Raw genomic sequence first — 11,615 nt, 5'->3', positions numbered from 1 at the left:
GGTTGTAATTCCTACACGGTTCATACTACATTTTTGAAAAAAGCCTTAAATGAAAGCTGAGAGTCTGCACTTTAAGCAGGTATTCATTGTTTCATTTAAAACCCATTGTGGTGGTGTACAGAGCCAAAATGACGACAACTGTATCATTGTCCAAATATTTATGGACCTGACTGTATATACGCTACAAACTGCCCTCCATAAACATCCTGTGGTATAAAAGGAAAACTAATCATATGTCCGTTCAAACAAACTCTTCATCATCCACTATCCTGTTTCTGAGATGCAGTATATTCAGGTTTCTCTGTAGTCTCCTTGACGTCTCCTCTCTGTTACATCAAACACATGATTGAGGAAGTCATTCTCCTCGCTCAAAGCTGAGGCTGCATTCTTTAGCTTCAAGGCTGATTCTGAGCAAAATTAAATTTGAGCAGCTGCTGCCACATCCCAACTACCTGTTTACTTCCACTGACAAAAAAGGGAGATTATAACGAAAGAAGATCGGTCACTACAACTTGTTTTTGTGCAGTATTATGTCTTCGTATTTTCAGCGTTTAACCTTCAAACATTGATGCTCCAGTCCAATTAATTCCTGAAAATGTATTTCTTTTTTTTAGGTGAATATACAATACAGTGAGAAAAATAGCATGGGGAAAATGTCAGTGCAGTCAAACCATGAAGACATTCTCTATTTGGAATAAATGGGAGGATTGTGTCAAAAACAGGAAGCATTTTTAATGACTTAGGAAAATTCCAGTATCTTGTGATGACCAGAAATAAGACCTCTCACACCGCCTGCTGACTGTCAGAAAGGCGAACCAAGCTTATTAACACAATTTCCTTTTCATGTATGTGTCCTTTTATTAACTTTCAAGTTTAAACTTATGCAGCCTGCCCAAAATAAAACAATATGAACATAACTTAAATGGCACAAAGAGGAAATATCCACTGCTGGAAGAAAAAAGGCATCTGTCAGTGTAGGCACAGATATGCTGATGGTGCTCACACTTCACAAATGGACTTGGTGTTTTGATTCTGAAACATACCTTTTAAAACTAAATCTGTTTGATCGGAATTATGAAAAATTTAAAAAGAAAAGAAAAACAGTGAAAGCAAAGCTCTCATTTCAGAAAAAAATGTCTTTGGTCTTCAGTCTTTACACTGTTGATGGAATGAAACAACAAAGTCTACATCTAGTGTAAAAGGACACACGTCCAAAGTTAAGAGAATAGTGTCCTGTAGTAAAACTTTACTATTACACAATTTGACGCCTTTACAATGTATAAAAGTGACCATATAAAAAAACCTCTGAAACACTGAATGAAACTACGACCCACTGGTGACTGTAAACTGAGAGTTGGACCACAATGTACAACAATAAATTACTCATTTGACAATGCATCAAAACAGCAAACACCAAAAAAAAAAAAAAAAATCTGCATGTCACATGTTCAGAAACATTAGATTGTCTGTTCTGGTAAAACGCAGCTGTTTCACCAAACACTGCAGAGCAGATGATTGTGCTGTTCATGGCTGATGAGAGTAAATGAGGGCTGGTCTCAGAGCTGAGGAATAAACACACAAACTGTCTCAGTCACTGTCCTGAAGACATCCACACCATTACATCCAGTTACAAGAAGTGTATTACCCATATGCATATTGTTTTAGGTCACAGTAATCATTCCTCCTGTCCATACTGGCTGTGTAGTAATATCTTCCTAACGTGAATACACTGTGAGAGATCCCCAGAAAGTAGAGAGAAAGTATCCCCAGAAGTATCACTTAGCTATTGTTCACAAAACTGAAACAAAGAGGGAATTTCATAAAGGAAAATACCCTCAATATGCTGAAGCTTCATATTCATTTTTTGGCAGAAACGCTTTTCTTAAGCCCTATTTCCCCCAAACACTTTCGGTATGGTACCTTTGGAACCAAAAATAAGCCTTCAGCCTTTTGGATTCAGCGTGCTCACTGTCTTAGTAGGAGTTTGATGGAGGGTTAATATCAGTTTGTTCTCTGTAGTATTTTGTTAGGAGACAGACCATAGACTTGCTAGATTGGCACAGTGTCAATGGCCCTTGGCATCAGACACAATGCACTGAGCCACTCTTAACGTCAGTATGAGACGCTACAGGTGGCATCATTTTCTAACGCTCCGAGCAACTTCTCCATAATATAAAGACTTAGAAAATATGCATTGGGAGAGCGGCAGGAGAGGTGGATGGGTGAAACAAACTCCCGACCTTCACCCAGAAGACTGCTGTTAGTGTCCCACGTGAAATAAACTGTCAACCAAGTTTTGTTAATAAAAACGTAGCATAGTACACTAGTGGTGTATGCCACTTTATGTTACGTTATGTTAGCAACAATGTACTTATTTTAAGCCGAACACTGATGTCTTTTGCTAAACCTAGCCACATACTTTTGTTGCCTAAACCTAAGGAAGTAAACCAACATTGGAAGTTTATTTTGAAAAGAGACTGTGTGCATTTAACAAGTGGAAACTATACATCTTCTGTAAAAATGGAAGTTTATTTTGAAAAGACACTACATGTAACAAGCATGCACAAGTAAACTGACACACCGTCCCTGAGTGTCCAAAACTGATGCTGCAGGGGTACCTTATAGTTTGACAACTAGGGCCACTGAACAAATGTCAGTATTTGTCGAGTTAGAAGTGACAAAGTGTTGCGACTGTGGGTGAGGGAGGCAGTTAGCCTCTACCTGAAGAGAAATGCGACTTCTGGTAACAAGAAATGTGGCTTCCAGTTATTCCCAAGTTGTATCTTTTCTGTTGTGTTCATACCAAATGCTATGCGAATTTTCACACTGTGTTACTCGCATGAGTTGAATGCTGTGTTGACTCGCTTCATACATGCGTAAAATCGCTGAATCAATTGAAGAACTTCCACTGGCATGTCCTCAGTGTCATATGTCCCAGGATCCCAATGCTGATAGGCTATCGCAGCACTAATCGGTCAATAAAGTTCCGATTTTTCAACTCTTTTGCATAAGCGTATGATACAAAAACACGCTACTCGCTTCATTCACACCACTTAATTCGCCTATTTCGTGTCACATCCATTGCACCGCCTGCCGAGAATTGGCATCTAATTGCGTCTTTACATTGATTTTACATGTAATACACTTGTGTGAATTGTTTATTTGCGCCTGGTGCAAACACAACATTACATGTGCCCTCTTAGCTGGCTTGCAACAGGTAGATAAGGAATGTTGGTAAGCCAAAGTTCAGGCAACACAAATAAAGTTTCAGCATGTGAGAACTGTATAGCTAAGATTGGGGCCTCTAGGAGGCTGTGAACAGTGACCAAGGCTAAAACATGATCTCATGTTTTGACACTTGAGCAGAAGCCCCTCCCATCAGTATAATTATGCCAGTGGGCAGCCTTTTGCATTGTATCTGAGGCAGAAGGGGTCGGCAGTAAGTCATATGAGTCAACTCATGTGACCAAGAAGGGGTTTAGGCAACAAAACTTCTTGTTTCGGGTTAGGAAAAAACATGGTTGACATTAGTCATGTGAGTCAACTGATGATGACTCTCATGAGACTAACAACAGATGTGACAAAACAACTTAACGTTGCCTTTTAGTTTCACATGGGACACAAACTCTGGTCTCCTGGGTGAAAGTCCTGTGTTTGTTGGACCCAGCCACCTCCTCTCCTACCCGCCCTAAGCAGACATCTGCACCCTTTATATTACGTCCATTGCTCTGAAAGTCTAATAATGTCACGGAAGGGTGTACATTGGAGTTGGTTAAAACTCAGTGCATCACATACAGACGCTAACACTGCCCAAGTGGCATATTTTGATGTCCTGGGAATTAGACCAGGCTGGAGGCGAAGCCATTAAATCCCCCAAAGTTGTTGGGCTGTTTGCAAACCCAAACGGCAACCTGCAGGGCTGAAAAATGAAGCCAACATGGAAGTGCCAAAAACTGCAGTTCTCTGAATGGTCCCTAGAAAAAATAAACATGTTTACAGCCTGGCACAAAAAACACTTTTGGTCTCTGTAGTTAATGTCCCCACTCATGACAACTGTACAGGGGCTGAATTTGTATATAACAAACCTGTTTACATTTTATTAGGCTTAAAGTTGCCCATAAATAAGAGTGGGCAGCTTTGAGGGACAGGCTCTCTGCCAATAATGCTCTGGTTTCTCATTCAGATCCACTCCTTGCTCCCCCACAGTGCCAGCCCTTCGCCCAAATATGGTCACTTTTGGCGCCAAAAAAAACAAGATAGCAACAGATGAAATGCCAAACTCACGACTTCAGAACAGGAGTCCACAAACCAATGGGTGAGCTACGTCTATATTTTTTTATAGTCCACCACAATGTCTCACTTTCTATTCCTACATGTTTAAAATACATAAAGTAAAATGCAAAGTATGGGTGTAAAGGATTTAGGGCTGGGCTGAGAAATGAAAGTAATGTAACAAGTAATGTAATGTATTACTTTTGCCGCTCATTATGGAATTTTAAAGGACACATTTTTAAAAGACATCACTTCTTTGCCAGCATGTCAAGGAATGATTACAGCAAGCTCTTGAAAGTAAATATGGCATGTGAGTATTGTATCAAGACTTGTAGAAATTCTAACCTATACTATATGTTGTGTTGAGACAGAACACAAACCAATTTTTCACATGAATTTGGCTGCTAAACCTGTAAAAACAGTCCTTATTTATTGTTCACAAACAGTTAATGTACCACCTGTACAAACTGTAGCTGGCCAGGAACTCAGCATGCACAGTGTGTGTGTGTGTGTGTGTGTGTGTGTGTGTGTGTGTCACCTTTGACGAATCTCTCTAAATTCACCAATATCTTTCAGTTTTTCCCATCAGTCTCTCTCCTTTACTCTCTTGTCCTGCTGCTTTTATAAAGTAGATTCATAAAGCGCAGAGATCAATGCATATTTTTATGCTCAAGTTGACACATTTTCAACTTGCATCTATTCATACCCAGTCAGCTCTTCCAATTGACTCTGTAGGCAATTGTACCACTTCTAACATTTGCTTTGCATTCTGTCTGAACACCTTAATGATAGACTCCAATGTCTAAATCTGAGGTTGCCTCTTCTTATCTTAAATAGAGGTGCTTGGACTAAAAAGAATTTCTTTGCTATTTTATGTATTTGTTGCTTATTATAAAAGTGTAGTTCCATCACTTTTTTTACTGAGGACATGAAAAAAACACTCTGCACCCCTTTGTCACAGCTTTACAGCTAAACTACGTAATGTTCTTCTGAGCATGTCACTATTACATATAGTGTATGAACACCTTATAAACTGGATCAGTTCCCTTATGTTTGGTTTTTCAATGTGAAGCACCATTGAGCATGATATGAATGGGAGAGCTCTGTGGATCCAGTCATCACTGAGTCTCCCTGGACTGGACTAGATTCCTGCTGCTCAAATTTGAGATTCACACCTTTTTAGCACCAATGATGAAGATGTGAGCGCGTTCATGGTTCACAGCTCATCATTTGAGCAGTTCACAGCAGCAGAGACGTTGCTGGAGTCATACTGCAGTGAAATTTGGTGTGAATGTCCTACCAGTCTCTCTGGTAGCAGGTTTATGCCTCTGCATATGGCAGGTGATACTGCTCTTCCCTCTTGTTGCACCGTTTGGCTACGATTGCCAGGTAGAGCACCAGCAGAATGAGCCAGTAGCAGGCATAGAGTATCGTCCCTGCTATCAACAAGACTTTCTCTGTCTCACTAAATGGCTCCTGTGTTTCACAGTAGACTGTATACGCCACACCTCCAAGCAGCACCATAGCCCACACTGTGACAGGCACAGCACCAATGAAGTTGATCACAATCTTCCTGCGGCCTGAAGTGCCCCACCCGGCCTTGTTGATGGTGAGCAGGGCAAATATTTTGGCAGGGAGCAAGCTGGACATGTAGAGCAAGGAGTAGAGGGACATAAAGATCATGACTAGGCTGCCACGCAGGAAACAGGCGTAGGTGGCCTTCACCATTCCAACCAGTTGGACTGTCAATAAGAAGAGAAGGATGTTCCATAGCCTTCCACGATAGAAGAGATGGATGACCGTGGCAACCAAGAAGAAAGGGAAGAAGCCGGTGACCACTGACTCATAGGTCATCCAGAGGCTGTGCTTGTGGAACCACAGGGCATTGTAGAGCCACTCGCGGAAGTAAGACTTGCTCCATCGAGTCTGCTGGTTGAGCCAACGTAGGTACTGGGTTGGTGTTTCAGTCTGGCACTGCGATCGCGCTGTGAACTTTGTCTTGTAGCCGAAGCTGAGCACCCGATTGGTGAGGTGGCGGTCATCGCCAAAGCTGCACTTGGAGCCTAGGAAGGTTTGGTGGTACCAGGGCTCCAAGAAGCGCTGAAGCAAAGAGTTCCTGTACATTCCCAGAGGGCCACTGATACACTGGACACATCCAAAGTAGGACTGGCAGGCCCGCTCGATGTTGAAGGCCATCCAGTAGCGTACGCTGCTCAGGAAGGAGATCCATGAGTCATACTTGTTAAGGATCTGGAGGATGAATGTAGAGAAATTAGTCAGAAAAAGTCAACGAAGGTAAAGGATTGATTGTAGGCTTATCTCATGGTATGCTGTAGTGAGCTTTCAGTCACCTCCTTTGGTGGCCCAGGAGTTTCTAAACTGATTTTCAAACCAAACATTTTAGTCTTGGGTCTACATTATACTTTTCATAAATTAATTCTGATTGCTTTACATGACTGCAGAGTATTGCATTTTACCTGTACGTCTCCACCAACACCTCCCACCATTGGATCGTCCTCGAGGATCTTCAGCATTTCTATGGTACATGCTGGGTCAAGAACTGTGTCTGAGTCACACACCTGAAAAAGGATACATCAAACACATGGGGTACAATAATGCTGAAAAATAGACATCAATTGGTCAAATTAAGGCTGCAGGTGTTGCAGAGCACTGAGAAGTTTGTATGCTGAAATCTATGAGAGAAATGAGAGGCTGCTGACAGACAGCTGCTCCCAGCTGTTTCATTTTAAGTGCACAGCACCAGGCCAGCAATGGAGATGTCCTTTGACCCACAGCAAGGGCACAGAGGGCATGCAACTGCTGGCTATGACAAGTGAGCTAGTTGTTCAACAATGGTCCATCAGTTTGGGTTGCAGATAAGTACCTTTTCACACCCTAAAGTCAAAACCAAGGTTTGCGTTCTTGTTATATTGTACACATTTGATCCAGTTAGTTATGGTTTGACATTACAATAATTAGAGCACACTAAAGAACTCTACACGACATACCTACGTCCTGTCATCACCTACATCCTGTCATTGTCACTTATGTAAGCTGCATCTACCAATCAAAACATTTATTTAGTGATTAGAGTTAACCTTAAAATTTGGTTTATGGTTATGATTGTCTATGGAGACTCAACGCATTGGCAAGCTAAAACATGTTCTATGGTATATTATTGTAAAGTTGAAACACTAGTCTAACCAAGTTCTATGCGGCTGCTTTCTCAACAACATAAAAAGTCTGACTTACAAATACACTGTTAGCATTCACAGCATGTTCAGTTTTAAATCTGTTTTATATTTAGTAGAATGTTGACATCAGTATGCACCAGCACAGAAGCAGGGCAGATATCAACAGCACCGGTAATACAGCTGAATTAAATGATATCTACTTGGAGTGTGCGGATGAATATAAATGGGCCTCCGCTGATGGCTTTGTGTAATGTGATTATTTTTGGCCACTGCTACACACACTCAGCCATCCCTATGTTCACAGTTCTGCTGATGTTTATTGAAAATGTTTTAATGTTGGGCCCGCTGCCAAAATCTGTTGTTAACTTAATATAAGAAAACTTCCTGGAAGATGAAATTACTCTGAGGTCACTGCAGTGGTTAAACAGACCAATGAAAAAGGACATTCTCTTTCAGCAGCAGTTAAAAACTACACAATACTAAGACATTTACACCAGTGATATGGCAAGATGACAAAGATTTAATAGGAGAATTCTATATAACGATCAAAACATGGGGCAGAGAAATGTGTTAAATCTTTCTTTCTACACAGATTAAAGGTCTAGCAGTGGGATGAAGTTTGAGAAGTAGGCGTTGTTCTCACTTTATTTTCAGAATTTTTAATTCTGTCTTGGAAAACAAATTTAAACCCCAAAGTTAGTGTTTGTTTTTAACAATGCTAGTTTGTAAAGCGTTAGGGTAAGTAAACAGTATAAAGCAGCATGCAGGCCAGTAAAAATGTTACAGTGATTACTTACTTCTTCTGTTATCTATTCAGTCTCTCTTTCAAACTCAGTGCAGACTAATTTTGGACCATGTTTTAGCGCTGCTAGACAGACAGAATTTTGTGGCTGCCCAATATTGCATTGCAAAAAAGGGGGTGAAAATAAATGCATCTACGCAAGTGTCATGTTTTCATTACAGTGGAGGAGTAATATCAAGCTAATAAGAACTGGAGGGCAAGGAATTGGGGAGACCAATGGAAACAGTCACTGGAAAACATAATCAACCTACTGGGTTCAAAAAACTTTGTGATGCCTATAATTGTCTTTTTTTGTTATTAACTTTTTTTTTATTGTTTTAACATAGGTAACAAGCAACAAACACAATAATACACAACAATTACCCCCACTTCCCACCCCTGACGGCAATCCAGTCCATATTAATTTGGCCTTAGTAAATCAACTGAAGAAGAAAACAAATCGAGTAAGAGGAAAATAATAATCATAAAATAATTAATGAAATGAAATTCAAATTAAAATAATAAGAAAAAAATCTCTTTTAATGAAAGATAAAAATAGCAATAAATACTAGGGTATAGGCTCTGTGACCCAGTTGATGTGCACAGAAAAATCTTCACTTTGAAGTGCTAACAATTTTTTTTGGCCAACAAAAAGTGCAAGCTTCTGATGAGACAAAAGATCTAAAGAGTAGGTATCATCAAATGGGAGCAGGTTTGGACAACATGGCATTTGAATATTAAAGCAACACTTACCTTTCTGGAAATTTTACACTTTTCTTTGTTTAGGTTAAAATGCTATTAATAAACTGATGGCACACTGAAATGTCAGTGAATTCCACCAGAAATAAAAACTCATAATTATACCATTCTCATATGGTTCTAAGAAAACTCCGACCAATCATTGTGTTCGGACCGAATGCAATGATTGGACAGAGTTTTCTCCTGTCCTGTCTGCCTCCGACTGATGTAACCGCTTGCGTAGATCAGTTAAGGTTGCAGATACCATGATACCTATTATTTTCAACCAGACACATTGTATCCCTCAGCCTTAGCTCCTGGAGCTCATGAGATGTTGAACCATTATTGCCAGGATTCACTGATTTTAAGGAAAGAAGTTTATCAAGTTTAAATTTGTCCAGTACTTTGGTTTATGACTAAATATGTATAAAGCTAATGGCATTCCCATCAGCCTCAGCTGTACTTTGTGTTTAGTAGTAAATAGCAACTAAGTTGAGGGACTCACATGAGACTAGATAGACTAGAGATGAGATAGTTTTTAAAATTGAGGGTGTTCAAGTCAGGAGATACAGACTTTTCCTAGCATGGCTCAGAAAACACTGGATCCTACTTGTACATTTCCCATAATGCAAGCAATCTTAGCTTTTCATTAGATACAAGTTGTTACTAAGGAGACAGCACATGTTCCAACATCTAATTTCTGTTCCTCAAAATAATTGATGAGGTGATCCTCTCTTTCCTCCATCCAAAACTACCATTTTGACCACAGATAGCTCACCAATGCCACCTTGCTTTTATGCTTATGTTACGGTGGTTACAGAAAAGAAGCCAAAGTTGTCACACAACTGATGATAGCAATGTGCTCTCCTACACAGTGACAACAGTGTGCGGATGAAGCATTAAGTTGGTCAGTCAGTAGTTAGGTAGCTAGCTTGTTAATTCCGCAATGACATTATGCTACTCTGGTTACAGGACTGTCAGTGCTGCCAGATCTGTCAGCACCTATTGATTTCAAAAGCGCAGGGACTAATGGGGAAACACCAACACTTATGTCATCAATAAAACTCCGACCAAAGGTGTTACTTCATTACCCCTTAACTCACTCACTTAGGGACAATTGTTTGCATGTAAAATGCTGGCTTTTCATGTTGCGGTCCAGCGAAAAATATTATGATTCAAACCCAAGCAGAGTTAACTGGTGATCATCAGGGTTATTTATTTTCTGATATCACAAAGCTCCTCCAGAGCCACACAACAGGCTGAGTAGTACTCCCTGTGGTGAGTAAACAGATCTTAATGTGTAAAATTGGTGAAGTGGCCCAACTTTTTAGTACAACATTTTTTTTAATTAACTTGAGCTACATGGTCCAAATCTTTTTATGTACTCTTTCAATAGCCTGCACAGGTACATGCACACTGTTTTCTGGGTCTGTGGCCCTTACCTGCACATAATCCACACTGTCCCCCAGTGCTTTAAAGGCAGTGTACATCACTTCTCTTTTCCCTCCCCACTCCTGCATGATGCAAGAGTAGCGGCAGCCTCTGACCAGCCGAGCCACTCGTGCTGCCTCCTCCATGTGCACCGTGCTCCTCCCTCCACCTCCGACTCCTCCTCCACCGCTCCCATCACTGTGGTAGTTTCCCTTCCACACCATACTGCCAGCCTGGTCAGCCCCGCCCATCACCTCTTGGAAAATGTCCACCATGTAGCGGTCCTCAGGCCGGTTCCCATCCACCACCAGCACCACCTTCAGGCCAGGGAAGGAGATTCGGCGGACACTGCGCAGGCACTTCCTCAAGTAGTCTGGGTCCTCTTGGAAGGCGGCAATGCAGAGAGCCACAGAGCGACGGAGGTGCTGGGGCCGGGAGGGGCTCCTCATCTGTCGATGCTCCAGGAAGGCAAAGAGGCTCTGGAGGAAGAGATGGAGGGAGAGGAAGGCACCATAGAGGCCGAAGGAGAGGTGGTGCTGCTCAGTGTGGATGAACTGGTAGCCTTTATAGCAAAGAAACACAGTGTAGACAAGTTTAAATAAAGCATGACCATCACTTGTTTGGATTCTCATGTGGATATTTCTCTGTGTATATAATTGAAATTCACAAATTAACCTGTGACATAGGCCAGCAGGATGGTGAAGAGGACCACCGCAGCAAAAAGGGTGGTGACCACGATGTTCAGCGCATTCCTGCAGCGAGAGGGCATCTGGAAGTGGAGGAGAATGTGAGGTAGTGGAGACACCAACAGATGTCAAGGTGAGGTTTGTAAGGTAGGGATTTGTGGAGGGAAGATGAGGTAGGAATAGAGCCAGAGAGGGGAAATGAGAAGGAGGTCAGAGAGTTTATATCATATAAAGGGCGAAAGTGTAGGGAGAGAGAAGACACAAGGTAGGACAGAGGAGAGAAACATAACTTTGCAAGTTCTCCAACTGTTTTTGTCGCTCTGAAACCATAATGCATCCAGTATTAGGGATGACTCAAACCTAAAGAGAGGCAAAAATTGTCTGATGTTACTATTTATAAATTATAGAGAACTAATCCATACCCATTGGTAGCTTTGTCACCTTCTACCTATGCCAATCCTCAATGCCTATGTGCAGTTTCACATAGATTGACCACGTCAGTGAGTAGAAAAA

General features: G+C 41.3%; 1 protein-coding gene across 5 annotated transcripts in view; it reads right to left on the bottom strand.

The window, feature by feature from the left end:
- Positions 1-596: 596 nt before the first annotated feature.
- has3 (hyaluronan synthase 3) overlaps positions 597-11,615 on the bottom strand; it is a 33,472-nt gene continuing 22,453 nt past the window's right edge. For all 5 annotated transcript variants that reach the window (XM_050073654.1, XM_050073657.1, XM_050073652.1 and 2 more), the window contains 4 exons: positions 11,092-11,185; positions 10,428-10,978; positions 6,750-6,851; positions 597-6,522 (listed from right to left, as the gene is read on the bottom strand). In XM_050073654.1, the coding sequence (XP_049929611.1) occupies positions 5,593-6,522; positions 6,750-6,851; positions 10,428-10,978; positions 11,092-11,185 (1,677 nt within the window). In that variant the 3' untranslated portion in view covers positions 597-5,592. The remainder of the gene's footprint in view (positions 6,523-6,749; positions 6,852-10,427; positions 10,979-11,091; positions 11,186-11,615) is intronic.

Source organism: Epinephelus moara, chromosome 20 (assembly GCF_006386435.1).
Source record: "Epinephelus moara isolate mb chromosome 20, YSFRI_EMoa_1.0, whole genome shotgun sequence".
Lineage (NCBI taxonomy): Eukaryota > Metazoa > Chordata > Actinopteri > Perciformes > Serranidae > Epinephelus > Epinephelus moara.
This window is presented reverse-complemented; position numbering and strand designations above follow the sequence as displayed.